General features: G+C 37.8%; 1 protein-coding gene across 1 annotated transcript in view; it reads left to right on the top strand.

Moving 5' to 3' along the window:
• LOC127786888 (telomerase reverse transcriptase) overlaps positions 1 to 14,226 on the top strand; it is an 83,162-nt gene extending 68,936 nt beyond the window's left edge. Inside the window, exons 10-12 of the mRNA XM_052314603.1 lie at positions 11,255 to 11,802; positions 12,890 to 13,162; positions 13,383 to 14,226. Of these exons, the coding sequence (XP_052170563.1) occupies positions 11,255 to 11,802; positions 12,890 to 13,162; positions 13,383 to 13,656 (1,095 nt within the window). The 3' untranslated portion in view covers positions 13,657 to 14,226. The remainder of the gene's footprint in view (positions 1 to 11,254; positions 11,803 to 12,889; positions 13,163 to 13,382) is intronic.
• The last annotated feature ends 4,186 nt before the right edge of the window (positions 14,227 to 18,412 follow it).

The following is an 18,412-nucleotide window of genomic DNA, read 5'->3' as shown; positions in this document are numbered from 1 at the left end:
AGTGTCTCTCGTGCTCGAACGCCGCCACCATCTCTTGCGTTGCTGGTTCTTGATCTTCTTCCTCCGCCAAGTGTTTTTGTTGCAGCTGCTTGCTGTTGGTTGTAATTTGTTGCTTGTATTTTGTTGAGTTGTTCTTCCTCCACCAAGTGTTATATTTTGTTATTGTTGTATTTTGTTATTATGTCTTTATTTGATTCTATTATTTTTAATGCCTATAGATTGTGTTTCACAAAGTCTAAACTCTAAATTTAATAATCTATATTAATATTTCATAATCTTCGTTTAATTTATATGTGTATTTGGGATAATATGAATTTTAATTTATATGTACATTTAGAATAATATGAATTTTAATTTAAAAAATAGTAGTTTTTCTAGGCCTCGCCTAGTCCCCGCCTAGGCGCTAGGCCCTAGCCTGGCGCCCAACTAGCGCCTAGCGCGTTTTAGAACACTGGCTTCACCTACATCATCTACTAATGCAGCTCATGTATTTCAAAGCGATCCTAGTCTTGCTCAATCTCCACCAGGTTTGCAATTGGTACCCATGTCTGCAGCTGAGTATGATATCTTCCTGAAGTTCCAGGCCACTCAGCTAGAGATGTCAAAAGGGTCGGGCGGCCCCACTGTTCAAACAGGTCCGGCTAGGCCAAAGAATTTGGGCCCACTACCCGGCCCGGCCCATGGCCCACTGGGCCCAGCTTGTTAGGACCCTATGGGCGGGCCCATGAGGCCCTTATGGGCCTAGTCAGTTAGGCCCATTGGGCCAGCCCGTTGGGACCTTATAGGCTGGGCCCATGAGGCCCTTATGGGCCCGCCCAGTTAGGCCCTGTGGACCATACTTATGTGCCATGTGTGACAAGCACTTGTGAGTTGTGACAAGTGCTTTATGTTTTTATGTCACATGCTAAGCTTGCCATTTGAAATTCAAATTTGCACAAGACTTGTGACTCTGTGACATGTGCTTTATGTCATAACTCACAAGCACCTTTATGTCACATTATGACAAAAGCACTTGTGACAACCACAAGCACTTGTGGTTTGAATTTGAAATTCAAATTTGCATTAGACTTGTGAGTCTGTGACATGTGCTTTATGTCACAACTCAAAAGCACCTTTATGTCACATTGTGACAGAAGCACTTGTGGCAGCCTGACAGGTGCTTTATGTCACAAGTGCTAAGCTTGCATTTGAAATTCACCAACATTTGAATTTCCACCAACGTTTGAATTTGAAATTCAAATTTGCAAGTCCCCTGATTGTCTATAAATAGGAGAACAAATATGAGTTATTTTTATTTGTTTTCGAATTCCATGCAATTTAGTTATTCGATTGTTCTTGAGCTTGACTTCTTTAACTCTTACTTATTTTTGCCTTTCTATTTTATAACTTTTATCCATTCACAAGTTAGATATTATTCTTATTTCTAAACAATTTATACTTTTTTTATTTTTAACAATCAATAATAATATATTTCCTTCGTCGCTCAAAATCCACCCGTTTTTCTCGTGGGACTCCTTCTGGTTCTATGGATCCACCACGGTCTAGCATATGTAACCCCATAATCCGTCCACATCGTCGTCCTCAGCCCCAAGCCCTAGTGGATTTCATTCATAATTTGTATAACACAAATTATGCAGATCAGGATGAAAGACTTCCACCTGACTCACTAGAAGAGGATGACAACATCAATTTTGCTGGGCCTGCTGATGATTTTCCACCCCCACCAACACCCAGAGAGAACAAAGAAGATGATGCAGGTCCTTCAAATTTGGGACCTGTTAGGAAAAAACAACGGACAAGCCCTGTTTGGAAATATTATGAAATAGTTCAGGTTGAAGGCGAGAGTGAAAGGGCCCAATGTAAGGTATGTAAAAAACGTCTTATGTGTGGCAATGGAACAGGTCATCTAAAAAGGCACGTGACAAAGCATGAGGAGGCAATGGCCAGTAGTGAAATAGGTAGTACACAAACTCAATTAAATCTTTCAAGTAATATTCATCGCTATAATCCAGAATTAGACAAGGAGTGTTTAGCTAAAATGATAATTAAATCAGAAAGCACTTTTTTGTTTGCACAAGATCCCGTTTTTAAGTGGTATTGTAAAACTGTACACAATTCACAGTCTAGAGGTTTCTCTAGGAACACTATTAGAAATGAAGCAATGAGATTATTTTTAATATATAAAGATAAGCTAAAAAATGTATTTAATCAACTTACTAGTAAAATCTCACTTACGTCTGACATATGGTATGACGGACTAACAAATAATCATTATTTATGTGTGATAGCCCATTGGATAGATGACATGTGGGCTATTCGAAAAAGAATAATTACTTTTAAAGAACTTGTAGAAGAACACAGTGGAAACTACATTGCTTAAGCGATTTCACAGTCCATATTAGATTACAATATTATGGAAAAATTATTTGCTATTTCTTTTGATAATGCTAGTAATAATAATGTCGCAGTTGAACGATTAAAACTTTTTGTGCCCTTAATTTTAGGGGGGAAATTGTTTCACAATAGATGTACATATCACATTTTAAATCTATGTATTCAAGATGGTCTTCGTGTGGGTTCAGAGTTATTAGAAAAAGTAAAAAGTTGTTTAAAATTCATACGCACTAATACGTCTAGACTTAGAGAATAGAAACAATTAGTTCATGCTTATCAACTGCTCTATAAAAAATTTTCAAAAGACATTGAAACTAGATGGAACTCAACATTTTTGTTATTACAAATGATAACACCATATAGAGAACTTTTAACAATGTTTTGGAATAAAGAAATGCCCCCATCTCATTACATAACTGAACTTAATTGGAATTTGTTAGATATACTTATTTTTATATTAGAACAATTTTATTATGCTACAACTACATTTTTTGGTTGTAAATACCCAATAACTCACCTTTTTTTAATAGATATATATAGTATAGTAAATTGTTTCAATGAATATAGAGAACATCAAAGTTACATGCCATTTCTTGACCCAATGGGAACAAAATTTAGGAAATATTGGACGCAAATTCCACCACTTTACCTAATAGCTAGTACGTTAGATCCCACACAAAAGTGAAATGCTGTAGATGGTTTTTTAGATTTTTATGGCGATGCTATGAACATTAATACAGAGGATACGAAATTGAGAGAGAGAAAATGGAATTCAATTCATTCATTAGCTAACTTCCTCTAACTACTCAAGCCTATTTATAGGCTTACCATTGAAGATGCTAACAACAACAACAGAAAATGTAACTAATAAGGAAAATACATGACATGTATTACTAATATATTCTTAGGGTTCCTTGGGGTCGTGACATCAGGCTGCCTTACACATTGCTTTCAATCGAATGTTCCATGAGCGGACTAAGCATATTGAAATCAACTATCACTTTATTAGAGAAAAGCTAGTTGAAGGTGTTATTGTTACAGAGTTTGTTAACTCCAATGATCAATTTGCAGATGTCTTCACCAAGTCTCTAAAGGGTTTTCGAGTGGAATATATGTGTAACAAGCTTAGTGCATATGATATCTATGTTCCAGCTTGATGGGGAGTGTTAGAATCATTAGTATAATTATATATATTGTAATTATTGTATGTGTGTGTTTTATTTATAATTAGATTAAGCCCATAGGTTAAGCCCGTAGATGTTTAAGGCCCGTTAAATCTGACAGTGGTTCTCGAGAGATCGAGAACGAGATTGAAGAAGTAATTGGGAGAGAGAGGGAATTAGAGAGAATTCAGAGAAGAGATGGAGGGAAATTGATTTCCAAATTCATTTAACATGCTCTTTAGGCGCTCTGGATCAGTTATATATACTGATCAAGCTCGTTTGGGGGCCAAAAGCCGTTAGGCCGCGCCCGTGTGCACTTACAAGTGGCTTCAGCTTACGCTTGGGTGCGCTTCATTCGTTTCCGCATGCTGGGACATTTCCCCAGCTAAGCTTAACAGTTATTTACATTCTAATAGTCCAATTACACTGTTATTTATACTAATCAGCTAGCTACCATAACAATCCCGACCCCTTAAAATGTTTCTTGTCCGCAAGAAATATGTAGCAAGCTTGCCACATTGGGAAATTGCTGGACAAGTTCTGGCAAGTACTCCCAGGTATTGTTGTTGGAATGAAGGGAAGACCATTGTACTAACACCTGTATCATAGGGACGCCATTGTGGTGTCACTTGTCTGTCCACAATGGCAATGGGGACTGCATCTAGAGGTACTTCTCCCCCCATAGGGGGTAAGTTTGGAATAGAGTTGTGGCTGCCCACGGCCTTCTTCAGAAGAGATACGTGGAAGATCGGGTGTATCCTTGCATCAGTAGGTAGTTCCAACTTATAGGCCACTGCTCTGATTTTCTCCACAATCTTGGAAATGGGTTGTTTGGACAATGCCTTGTAATGTTGCTGATTGAGCTTCAAGTAGACTTCATCTCCCACCAAAATTCTCGTTTGCTCCTCTTTCGATCTGCTTGCTTTTTCATCCAGTTTCTTGCCTTGGCCAATTCCGCTTTGACCATTCTCAACACTTCTTGCATCTTGAGGTAAGTTTCAATTGTAGCGACCGTTGTGTGACTTCCTAGGGTAGGGAGTAAATTTGGTTTGTAACCATAAATGGCCTCGAACGGGGTCATCTTAAGTGAATTGTGGAAGCTAGAATTGTACCACTACTGCGCCATTGCTAGCCACTTGTGCCTTCCTCTGGGTTGCATGAAACTGAAGCATTGTAGGTAACCTTCCAGGCATTGGTTAACGCGTTCGGTTTGGCCATCCGTTTCAGGATGGTATGCTGTAGACATTAGGAGTTTGGTTCGTAAGCCCTTCATAAGTTCTTTCAAAAAAAAAAGATAGTAAATATTTTGTCTCGGTCAGAGACAATTGACCTTGGAATACTGTGTAGTTTAACCACATTATCCAAGTAGATTTGAACCACTTCCTGTGCTGAAAATAGATGGGTTAGGCCTATGAAGTGACTAAATTTTGTGAACCTATCTACTACTACCAAAATACAATCATTTCCTTCAGATTTTGGTAGGCCTAAGCACAATCTGGAACTTCTAGAGGCTGAAGCAGGTCGGGGTGGGCCACTGTTTCATGCTTGCATCTTCTACAAACCTCACAACTCAAGACATATTCCCACACGTTCTTCCTTAGTTGTGGCCAAAAGAATAACTGTCTGACTTTGTGGTATGTGTTTTGGATACCCAAGTGCCTCCCTATGGGAGATCCATGCAACGCATGAACTATTTTGTCCTTCAATTCCTTACAATCGCCGATCACCATTCTTCCTTTGTATCTTATCACTCCGTTGGTAAGCGAGTACCCTGGTTTGCTGGCAGCATTAACAGTTAACTGTTTTAGGAGATCTTAGCCCATCTGTCCTTGTGGTAGTTGTCGATAATTTCTTGAAGCTAATCGGGTACCATTGTAGATATAGCTACAGCCATTCCTTCCTCATGGCAGTGAGATAAAGCATCTGTTGCAACATTCTCTTTTCCTTTCCTGTATTGAATCACATAGTCTAAGCCCATGAGTTTAGACATACCTTTTTTCTGTAGTTGGTTGTGCAACCTCTGTTATAGAATGAATTTTAAACTCTCATGGTCTGTTTTGATTACAAACTTTCCTCCTTCCAAATAGTGGCGCCACCTCTCCACCACCATTAGTACTACCATCAGTTCTTTCTCGTAGATGCTAAGGCCTTGATGTCTTGGGGCTAAAGCTTGGTTGAGGAAGGCTAAGGGTCTTCCTTCTTGAGTCAGAACCGCCCATATGATGGTATTGCTTGCATCTGTTTCCAAAGTAAAGGGCTTATCAAAGTCAGGAAGACCCAATGTAGGCACACTGCCTAGGGCTGCTTTTAACTGCTCAAATTCTTCTTATGCCCTAGTATTCCATTGGAATCCATTTTTCTTTAGCATTTTTGTCAAAGGCTTACTGATAGTGCGATAGTTCTTCACAAATTTCTAGTAGTAACCAGTAAGCCCTAGGAAACCACTTAATGTCCGGATGTTGGCAGGCTTGGGCCAGGCCATAACAGCTTCGATCTTCTTAGAGTCAGTTCCCACGCCAGCCCCCGAGATAATATGCCTAAGATATTTGACCTGGGGCTGTGCAAAGGCACATTTGGACCGCTTGATACATAGCTGATTGAATCGCAAGATCTCAAATGTAGCTTTAAGGTGGATAAGGTGTTGGTTAAAAGAAGGGTTGTAAACTAGTATGTCATAAAAAAAAACCAGCACAAATTTTCTGAGGTGGGGTTCAAAAATCTGGTTCATGAGGGCTTGGAATGTAGTTGGGGCATTTGTGAGGCTAAATGGCATGACGGTAAACTCAAAATGCCCATGATTTGTTCTGAAGGCTGTCTTGAAGGTGTCATTGGGATGAACTCTAATTTGATGGTATCTTGCCCTTAAGTCCAATTTGGTAAATATGGTTGCATGTTTCAGTTCATCAAGTAGGTAATCAATGATGGGAATGGGAAGTTTGTCCTTAATGGTGATGGTGTTAAGTTGTCTATAGTCAACACAAAAATGCCAAGTCCCATCTTTCTTTTTAACTAATAGGACAGGGGAAGCAAAAGAGTTGTGGCTTGGGTGGACAATGGATTGGTCTAACATTTTTGTGACCATCTTCTCAATTTCTAATTTGAGTTTAGGTGGGTATCGGTAAGAACGGATGTTAACAGGTTCGGCTTGAGGTATGAGAGGTATAGTATGGTCTAGAGAACGTTTAGGAGGTAAAGCGTTAGGTTCTACGAAGAGATCTTGATATTCATTCAGCAATGAATCTAAAAGGGTCAGTTCATGTACCTGTTGAGGTGATTTTGGGCTTACTGTCTGAGAATGCTCCTCTCGCTGATCACTGGCCTCAATGGAAAATAAATGAGCCACCTGTGCCCATTTCTTTCTGAACATTCTTTGCAACTTCTTGCCCCTCATCAGTTTGCATGCTCCTACCTCCATGTGGCCTTGTAGAACCACTCTCTTCCCTTTTTTTTCCAATGTTACTTCCATGTTATTGAAGTGAAAACTAATGGGGCTCACTTCTCACATCCAATCCACCCCCAATACAATGTGGCAGCCCCCCAATCTAAGTAGTCTAAGATCAGCGTGAAACTCTTCCCCTTGCATCTCCCAACAAAATTCCATGCAAGCTGATTTGTTGAGAATTTTATCTCCATTAGCTACCGTGACTGATAATGGTTGTGTTCTAGCTGTTGGCCACCCCATCCTTTTAGCCGTGGTTTCATCAATGAAAATGTGGGTACTTCCACTATCGATTAATACCATGAGAGAACTATCGTGCACCTTCCCTTCCACCTTAATAACTTTGCTGTTAGCCACCCCTTTAATAGCATGTAATGATATGGCTCCACTACCTTCGCCCTCCTCTTCTTCCATCATTGCCAACTCTTTCGTTTCGTCCCTTTCTTCTTCTCCATCCAACAACAACAGTTGTTTCCTACATTGATGCCCTAATGTGTACTTTTCTACACACCTAAAAGACAATTTTGCTAGCCTTCTTTGCTCTATCATCTTGTCTCTGCTCTACGTATTTAGAGGGGGAGCAGGTAATGCGGGATACCTGACGTTAGTCCTCGTCCTCATTGTCTCTCTTCTCGGTGGTCTTCCACCTTGGTATATCATTCCCCCTCGGGCTCCTCTAATCTGCCCCTTCTGTTTCCTTAGCAACGCGTCAAACGTCATTTCTTGTAGATAGGCCCCCTCTATTGCTTCAAGGACCATCCTGGGTCGGAGTACTTGTACTGCTGACCGTAGCTCCTCATTTAGCACTCCTATGAAACTTGATACAAAATAATCTTCAGTAAGGCCGAGGTTTCGGTTAAGCATAAGGAACTTGAGTTCCTCGAACTTCGCTTGATAGTCCATCATTTAACCTTCCTGTCTCAAGCAATTAAACTCCTGTATTATATCCAACCGACCTCGTTCCCTGAATCTTTCATTATGGCCTTTGGTGAAGTCATCCCAATTGTAGTTCACTCTTACCTTGGACCATCCTTAGAACCACACATCTCCTTCATCATGAAGATATGCTACCGTCAGGGCCACCCTCTAGTTCTCTGGTACTTGGTGGATCTCGAACAATTTCTCACACCTTCTCAACCACCATCGCACTTTAGTACCTTCGAAGGTTGGAAGTTCCAATTTAGGCACTGGAAATCCCCGTCTCCTTTCTACTATCGGTTCGTCGCCTATCATTGGCTCTTCTTTCGATTCAGTAATTCCCGCATGTCGGTGTGGAATACCAATTCCTTGTAGAATTGGTTCTGCCCGTTCTCTAGGTGGGAAATCAGAGGAAATCCTTACCTGTGGTTGATTTGCGAACATCATCATAAATTGTTGCAGTTGGTCCCGCAACAAATTTCCTTGATCTCTAACTTCTTACAATTCCTCTCAAATTTGCAGGCGCATATCCCCCCTAATTCGATCGACCAGAGCCTCCAGCTTCCTATCCACTGCCAATCCTATTCTTTCTTCCACCGTCTCTACCCTTTCTTGCATCTCGAATACCGTCGTTGTCACCTGTTGAAGTTGCATCTCCATCTAACGCATCCTAGTACCATCCGCCATTGATTCGACTGTTTCTAACAATTCGGCCCGGGGCTTGCTCTGATACCAATTTGTCAGATTCTTAAATCTGACAGTGGTTCTTGAGAGATCGAGAACGAGATTGAAGAAGTAATTGGGAGAGAGAGAGATCAGAGAGGGAGGGAATTAGAGAGAATTTAGAGAAGAGATGGAGGGAAACTGATTTTCAAATTCATTCAACATGCTCTTTAGGCGCTCTGGATTAGTTATATATACTGATCAAGCTCGTTTGGGCGCCAAAAGCTGTTGGGCCGCACCCATGTGCACTTACAAGTGGCTTCAGCTTGCTCTTGGGTGCGTTTCATGCATTTCCTCATGCTGGGACATTTCCCTAGCTAAGCTTAACGGTTATTTACATTCTAATAGCCCAATTACACTGTTATTTATACTAATCAGCTAGCTACCGTAACATCCTCGAGTGGAATATATTTGTAACAAACTTAGTGCATATGATATCTATGCTCCAGCTTGAGGGGAAGTGTTAGAATCATTAGTATAATTATATATATTATAATTATTGTATGTGTGTGTTTTATTTATAATTATTTATAATTAGATTAAGCCTATAGGTTAAGCCCGTAGGTGTTTAAGGCTTGTTATGCCTATTATAAATAACAAAGTAAGAGAGGCTAATCTCTTAAGTTTTTGCTTTTCTGTATGTATATGTTCACAGTTATGGATTTAGGCAGAAAAGAAAAACTTACACTGCCTGTACGAACAGAATTCCTCAGCAACTTATTTTTTGCTTTGTTAGGCACATATGTACACTTGTATTGCATGCTACAAATATGGATTAAATCAGGTATGGACATGTTTTTGTCATGATAAAATATATCAAACGATATATTCAGCCATGACTCAATGAGGCAGTTTATTTGCAACTAACTTGATTTTCAACATGCATGATTAGCATGAGAGTTAATTTATATAATCAAACATAAAGTTACATTAGGGGCAAGGATAACTTTTACACCCAATCCATCCTACGCCATATACTTCATATGACTTGCATTACATGGACTTTTCTAAATTGATGACATCCTAGTGCTGAACACTTGATACTCAAGTAGGAGTACAGGGTGTTTGTACCTAACATGCCTGCTTGGACATACACTCAAGGATGGATGGATGGATATAATTGAGGTAAATATACACTATGCATGAGGCTTCTAATTTGTGAAACACATGCTTTACATGTGTCATGTTATGTAAAGGCCATTTTATCTTATAGATATGAAGCATAGCCATGTTTTATTGTCCTTGGTCGTAGAAATGAGACAAATCCAAAACTCAAAGGCCATTTTATCTTATATGGAACATAGCTATGTTTTGTTGTCCTTCATCATGGAAATTAGAGAAGTCCAAAACTCTCAGATAAAAATAGGCATCTAAGAGCAGTATTTTGTCCATGTCTAATGGCTAATTATGACAGGGTAGAATCATCTAATTTAATTTTTGAGCGAGATGTTATTTATTACCTTCACATCCTTGTGGATTTACTGAGGATAGAACAATGCTCGTATTTTATTCCTGTGAACAGAATTGATGCACCTGCAGATTCTATTTGATGGCATCATATTGTTCTACAGAGACGTTTATGCTGGATTAAATCTTTTTGCTTTTTTATTCCAATCATCAGACAAAGTAAATCGAATACAATTAAAATCATTAAATTACAAGTCATCAAAGTAAATCAAATCAAGCCAACAAGTTGGAGAAAATCCTGCACATGACAAGAGTTGAACTTGCAACCTAAGGATTCCAGGCCTCTACCTTATGTTGATTAAATCTTGATGCACTAGATTATGTTTTTTGGCATTGTTTAACTGGGAAAAATCATGTAGCATTATCTTTCCAGTTTCTACAAATCAAAAAGCTCTTTATATAACTGGAATTAACTCTATTGTTATCTTAGTTAAACCCTTTGTATTTCTTTTCCCTTAACAAATTCTGGATAACTGTTCTCTATCTTCATTCCTTATTCTTTTTACTTTCCTGAACCGGCTGCTTCAGTGAGATGGTGTGATGAATCAAAGTACAAAGATTTAATGATTTATTGGAGTTAATCATTAGACATTCCTGCTTCTGTAAAACAATAATCATCTATGGAGCGAGGTTAAGGATGTCGATCTGGTAATAATCCAATTTTCATTTCTGTACGTGATTTTGGTTGTTACTAATAAAATAAGCTATAGAACATGTTTGAGAGGTACACATCCATTTAACTAGTGTAAATTACACTGTGAGTTGGATAATATGTATAATGGGAATTGAAATACTTGGACAGTTAATATAATCTCAAATATCTCAATGGCATGTAAAACCATGTATATATGGAATTATATAATTAAAGGTGATAATATGGCCCAATGAATGAGAAAATGATTCATGGAACCTAAGATTTTTTCTCTCAAAGAAAGTTCTAGTAAACTTGTTTTTTTTTTTTTCCTTATAAAATTGTTGCATATTTGATTTTGTTAATTATTATCTAATCTAATATTAGTAACTTGATAAGATAATTATTGGATGTATTAGGAGTTCAAGCATTTATCACAACACAAAAATGCCCTTGGGAATGCTGGCATAATTGCAGAGGCTCTCTTTGTTCTTTGGTTGACTGTTTCTAATATTTCAGGTTTGGAGCAACGCAAGGAAGAAAGACCTTTTCTTTATTCTAAATGAGCACGTGAAGCACAATGTGCTGCAATGGAATAAACAATATTACTTACAAGATGTTGGTATATCCCAAGGAAGTGTTCTGTCTTCTTTGCTTTGTTCATTTTACTATGGGCATCTGGAAAGGAATGTTATACTTCCATTTCTTCAGAAGACACCAGAAACTGCAACTGGAGATTTCTCAGGGTCTGCAGGAGTAAATAACAGTGACCTTGATGTCACTTTGTCATCTCCTAAATATATTCTACTCAGGTTTATTGATGACTTTCTTTTTATATCAACGTCAAAGAAACAGGCTGCTAGTTTCTTCTCCAGGTTAAAAAGAGGCTTCCGAGAATACAACTGCTACATGAATGAGGAAAAATTTGGTGTAAATTTTGATATTGACCAGGTACTGAGGCATACATCAAATCGGATGTACACAGGGGAAGATGGTATCCCCTTTCTTCGTTGGAGTGGCTTGTTTATCAACTGCTGCACTTTAGAAGTTCAGGCGGACTACACAAGGTTACTCTCTGGATTGCCTATAGTTTGAGGAATCTGTGGGTTTGTTTACTGGTTTAGACATTTTTGTTTTTATTATTTCATTATTATTATTTGGTATTGTTCTTTGAACCACAGGAGCCACTGTTGCATGGTACTGGTTGAAACCCAAGATGGAGCTAGTTTTACAGGAAAAATGCATGGAATAATTCTGAATAGCAAGAAATGAAATCTTTGAATATTAGATGGATCTAAGTAAACATCCTTTCATTCTTCAATGAAGAGCAATATTAAAAAATTAGATTAAAATTCTTGTATGGAATTTTTAAGGCTCATTTGGCTACTGCACGTTAAATGGCAATGTGCTGTGTAACAAGCTAAGTGTTAAATCAGTTGAACTAAGATAATTTCAGGTTTCACTGTCGAAGCTAGAAATTATAAATACATCAAATATGATCACATTAAATTCATAAACACTAACTAATCTGTTTCTTATATGCTCCCATTCTAAGTTTAATCATGTATCGTTATTTGGTGAAACATATCTCTAGGATTTACCTATACTAGTCCCTGAATTTGATTGGAATATGTTTTGTGTGATAAACTCTTTCTGTTAATAAGATTTTGTTAGTTTTTGCCTGTCCACACAAAAGGGAACCAATATTTTTCTGACACAAAATCAAATTGACACTAGGCATGTGCAAATGAAAATAGAAATGTATCTTCTAGGATTGCAGATATCTACCTGTGGATTTCGATTATCATATAGTTTTTGGTCAAAAGTTCATTCTGTTGCAACTTTCAGGTAGTTTTTAGCCTTGAGATATTATTTTGAGGGGTCCCCTTACCTTTATCAATAAATCAGAGGTTTGATTGATTCTTGGGATGAAACTGCTGTCATTTGTGGTATGGGGAAAATGTTATTCCCACTCCAAAAGTGTTGAGTGATTAACAATTTTTGGAATGGAATAACATCAACCTGCTCTGATTGGCCTTTTCCTGTGTTAATTTTTGGAACATGCATGGTTCTTACAATAGTAATAGGTTTAACCAATTGATATGCCACTTAACTTCCTAGATTCTAGTTTACCTAATAGTGTCTATTGATCAGGTATCTGAATATGCATTTAAGTTCAACTCTTACTGTCTGCTGGCAAGGAAAACCTGCTCGTCATTTGAAGGAAAAGTTGTGCCATTTTCTTCGACCTAAATGCCATCCCATATTCTATGACTCTAATATCAATTCAGCAGCCGCTGTCAGATTGAACGTCTATCAAGCTTTTCTGCTTTCTGCAATGAAGTTCCATTGCTATGTCTATGACTTGTCCAGCACCTGCAGGCTTACTGCAAATTCACACCTGGGCATTATCGAAAGGTCCTTGAGGTAAGTAAAATTTTCATTGCAGATAACATTTGGACTGCAATGTCGAGTATCTTTTTTAGTACTTTGTTTCTGAAATAATGGTTTCCGTTTCCCACGGGTAGGACAATGTCTACGCGTATATTTTCCCAGTCGGGACCATTCTGTGCCACAAGTTGTACAACGCAGCGAAGCTTTATTTCTATTAAAATTAATTTTTCCTTCCTGATTTATTGATTTGCAGGTACTTGTACAAACTCATGAAGAAAAGGATGCACTTTATGGATCTGAATTCTAACATCCACCCAATTTTCGAAGTGGAGAGGAGAGAAGTTGAATGGCTTGGACTCAAGGCTTATGTTCGGGTGTTGAAAAGGAAACAATCACGGCATAGAGAGTTGTTACGCTTGTTGAGGACTAAGTTGGCAGCAAGCGAGAAGAGAAGTACTGTTTCGTCGGTTCTGAAGTATGCTGTTGATGATTCTCATTCTTCAGTGATGTGGAAAATCAAATACTAGATCTGTGGATGTACTTGTACTAGGTGGTTTGTCATGATAGACTTGCTCGGTTGTGCCCCATTTTGGAAGAAGAAACTTGCAGCTGGAACCATGTCTTATCTTCTTCAGAGCCTTTTGCCTACTTTCCTTTTTGTCCTTCATTTCTTAACTGCTTGAAAACAGAACAAAAGCTTGCATGTAATGTATGGTCAAGTGGAAAATCAAGTCTTTCTCATGTAGTCTTGTGGTACTTCTGCCGCTGCTGCTTACATGACATGGGGATGGGGATGAAATTATAAATGATTCAGTATTATGCGAGGCTTTTTGGTACAGATATGGTATATAATATATATATTTAGGGGCTATTAACTTTAATTTTTACCTTTGATTTAATTTCATAAGTGGTACTTATTGAAGATGAAATGTGAAGATCAGTAGGACCTTTTGTTTTTATGAGACGAGGGAATGAAATAGAGAAAATTTATAATAAAAGAAAAAGAAAAAGAATGATTAAAGAAGTTTTGATTGATACAAATTGTTTAGACGATATATAATATAATATAATGGAGTCATAGAAGACTTCCATCCTCATCTGTAGAGGAGAGAGGATGCTAAGTTCATTAGATATACTAGGAAAGAAAATGAAATGGAAGTTATTAAAATCTTTTGTTATTTGTATTTAAAATGTTTTTTATTTTTTTTAACAAAAATGTCACACATTAAAACGTTGATAATGATTCAAAAGATATATATGGTTTGGAAAAATAATATTTTAAAATTCTAATATGAAGCAAATCGCATATTAAAAATATTTTCAAATAAAATTCAAAAATTTATTTATTGATTTATAACCTATATTAAGAAAAGAATTAAGTGAAATTACTTAATTAGTTTGCACAAAATTTGATGCTTAACAAGGGAGATTATGTCTACTGATTAGTTATAGTCAATGTTCAGAAAATTGAACTGGCTGTCAAATTAGGAAAATAAGAAATTCATCAATTGGTGGTTGACTATATATTAATTAAAGCACTTATCATTTACATATTTATTTGTTAATATTATATCTTCAATTTTTTGAAAGTAGTATTTAAAAATATTTTTATAGAATAAAATTACTCTCAATCTATACTGCACCCTTTTTTTTTTTGTAATTTGGCTTATAAATTACGTTAGAGAATCACATGAGTATAGTTGGAACTAATTATGGGAAGGTGGAGAAAATGACATGAAATTATGATAGCAGATTAACTAGGCAAGAATTAAGGAAGACAACTTTTTAATAGATAGTTTTTATCTTCTATAAATATGCTGTAAAGTATGTAATTTCCATGTACATAGTGTCTATTTTAGAATTCATATTCTATATTTTCTAGTTTATATATAAATAAAATGAGGAGTCGAGAGGTAAGTAGTCTCTCCTACCATTTAATTCTAGCATAATTTGCATAATATTCTAACATGGTATTAGAGTCATGATTAGGTTAGAACTAGAAAGGTACTATTTGAGCAAAATGTCTCAAGAAGAGGTTCGGTCTCAAGAAAGAAACTATTTGAGCAACTCAAAATTTTGTGAAAGAGTTAAAACTACAATACCTGTTGATAATCTGTCTCTTTTGATAAGCATGGTGAAGCTGGATGAAAGCAACTACCTGGCATGGTCCTGCTCTTGCAAGTTGTTCATCAAGGCATAGGGATTGGAAGATTATATCACTAGAGTGAAAGGTAAGAAGCCTACTTATGATGATATCAGTGCTCGAAAATGGGAGATAGAGAATTCCTTGTCATGTCTTAGTTGATAAATTCAATGCATTATAAAAGGGTGCTTACTACTGGATACTGCATGTAAGATATGGAATGCAGCCTCTTAGACCTACGCACAAATAGTGAATGATGTTCAAATATATGAAATTAGGAAGAAAGTCCATGAGACTAAACAAGGAGAATGGACTGTGGCTTAATACTATGTAGAATTGAGCAGTTTATGGCAAGAATTGGACTATTACAAGAATTTTTAGGTTGAATATCCTAAAGATGCATCTAAACTCTATAAGATGATAGACAAGAAAAGAGTTTTCGATTTCCTTACTAGACTCAATGTAGAGTTCAATTAGGTAAGAATCCAAATTCTAGGTAAAGATCAATTCCCAACTCTATAACAAGCTTATTCCTATGTTCAACAAGAGGAAAGCAAAAGAAATGTCATGCTCCTACCCACTACAAACAGTAGGTTAACTATGGCAATAAAATCCTCAACTGACAAAAATACTTCAGTCAATGGACCACCAATAAAGACTTGTTTCGTTGTGACTTACGTGCGAAACCAAAGCATGCCAAAGAGACATGTTGGTCTCTTCATGGTAGACCTAACAAAGAAAGAGGGAAGAAAAATGAAGATCATCCTCAAGCATACTTGTTCAAAACTACGCATATGGAAACTAAATCACATGTTGAAGTTGGGACTACCAATTTTTCAAAAGAAGAGTAGGCATTTTGCAGCAGTTGATGACCAAGGTTAAGATGGAATCACCTACCCTACAATACCTTCATCTCATTATGCCCAAATAGGTAAAACTATTACAATTTCTATTCATGTCACAACACCTAATGTTTTTACCTTATTAGAATAATGTCCCTAGATTATAGTCTCTGGAGCCTTAGCACACATGACAAGTTTTTCCAAATCATACCTAAACTATCTTCTTCGTTTTGGCAAAGACAAAGTAAGAATAACATATGAAACCCTCTCCCCCATATTTGGAAAGGGCTCCATAAACTGCACCACTTCACTTAAACTTTCTTCTATGCTTATGTTCCCAATTTTGCAAATAATATATTGTTTGTTAGCTCTCTCACACATAATTTAAACTGCAAAGTCACCTCTTCCCCCCCCCCCCCCCCCCCCCCATTTATTGTATCTTCTAGGACTTGAGCACAAGGAAAACAATTGGTTATGGTAAATTGGTTTATGGCTTGTATCTACTGGAACATCCCCGTATCAGTCTTAAATTTAATAGTTAAGCCCTACAAGATATCTTGTTGATACAACATAGAAGCAGTTGGTTTAGTGGCATCGTATACTAGGTCACCCCTCATTCATGGTCATAGGAAAATAATTTCCAAGTTTAGCTAAACATTGTAGTCTCAAGACCTATGTTGCACGGAAACAGAAACGAGAAACGTGGAAACGGAAACGCGGAAACGGTATTTTTCAAAAAAGTTAGGAAACGGAAACGTGGGGTAAATTGTAATTTTAAAAAATATAGGAGTGTATTTGAAATTAATATATAATTTATATACTATAAATAATATTAAGTTATAATTTTGCAAACCTAGAAATACTATAAATAATGTAATTTACAGTATTACCCTAGAGTATTACCTACAACTTGCTGTCAATGGCCGTTTCGATTTTGCAAACCCTAGACCCACGCCACTTCTTCCGTCTGCCCCCGTCGTCGACTCGCCGCCTTTCTTGCTGTCGACGTGTCTGTTGCCCTTATCCTTGCCCTCGCCGTCGATCTCACATATCTCACAGTCGATCTCTGCCATCGTTGCTGCCTCTCTCAGTCGCCATCGACGAGTCTCTTGCCCTCACCCTCGTCTTCGTCTCGCTTCTCTCACAGTCGAAGCGTCTCTGCCACCATCGTTCGCCTCTCTCGCCATTAACGAGTCTCTTGCCCTCACCCTCGTCTTCGTCTCGCTTCTCTCACAGTCGAAGCATCTCTGCCACTGTCGTTCGCCTCTCTCGCCATTAACGAGTCTCTTGCCCTCACCATCGCGTTCGATCTCGCCTCTCTCACAGTCGAAGCGTTTCTGCCATCGTCGCACGCCTCTCACCCTCGTCGCCGCCCACCGCCGTACACCATCTCTCACCTCGACCGTCGCTGCACACTCCATGTCTGGCCTCGCCGCCAACTACCACCGCCTTGCCTCTCGGTGACCATTGTCTTCCTCCTGCAGGTGAGCGACCGTGGTTGCTGGAAACACGTTTCAAGTGTGAAACGCGTTTCCCACATTTTGTGTAAATTGCAAAACGGCCCCCAGAACATTTCACAATTTACAGAAACGTTTCGAAGGCCGTTTCGGGCCGTTTTCGCGTTTCTGTGCTTCATAGCTCAAGACTATATTTTGTGAGACTTGCGAGTATGCTAAACATACAAAAAATATATATTTATCCTACAATAAAAGTACTAACCCTTTTATGATTATTCACTCAAATGTTTGGTGTCCTATAGGGTAGTATCATTGACTGGTTATAGATGATTCATTACCTTTATTTTTTGCTATAGATGGTTATAGATGGTTCATTACCTTTATTTCACAAAATGATTTTTAATTAGTTTGGTGCTAAAATCAAGGTATTAAGAAGTGACAATGGATTGAAGTACAAAGATAAAAGCTTCCAAGAGTATCTAAGGGACTAAGGGATTGTATATCGAACTAGTTGTGTAGACACCCAAACACAAAATCTTGTAGTTGAGAGGACGAATCAACATTTATTAGAGGTGACAATGGATTGAAGTACAAAGATAGAAGCTTCCAAGAGTATCTAAGGGACTAAGGGATTGTATATCGAACTAGTTGTGTAAACACCCAAGCACAAAATCTTGTAACTGAGAGGACGAATCAACATCTATTAGAGGTGGTAAGGTCTCTTTTATTTACTACAAGGGTTCCAAAAATCTAATGGGGAGATGCAATTTTTACACTTGCATATCTCATCATAGGATGCCTAAAGACTCTTGACTTCAAAACTCCATTAGAATTGTTGCTG

Source organism: Diospyros lotus, chromosome 12 (assembly GCF_014633365.1).
Source record: "Diospyros lotus cultivar Yz01 chromosome 12, ASM1463336v1, whole genome shotgun sequence".
NCBI lineage: Eukaryota > Viridiplantae > Streptophyta > Magnoliopsida > Ericales > Ebenaceae > Diospyros > Diospyros lotus.
This window is presented reverse-complemented; position numbering and strand designations above follow the sequence as displayed.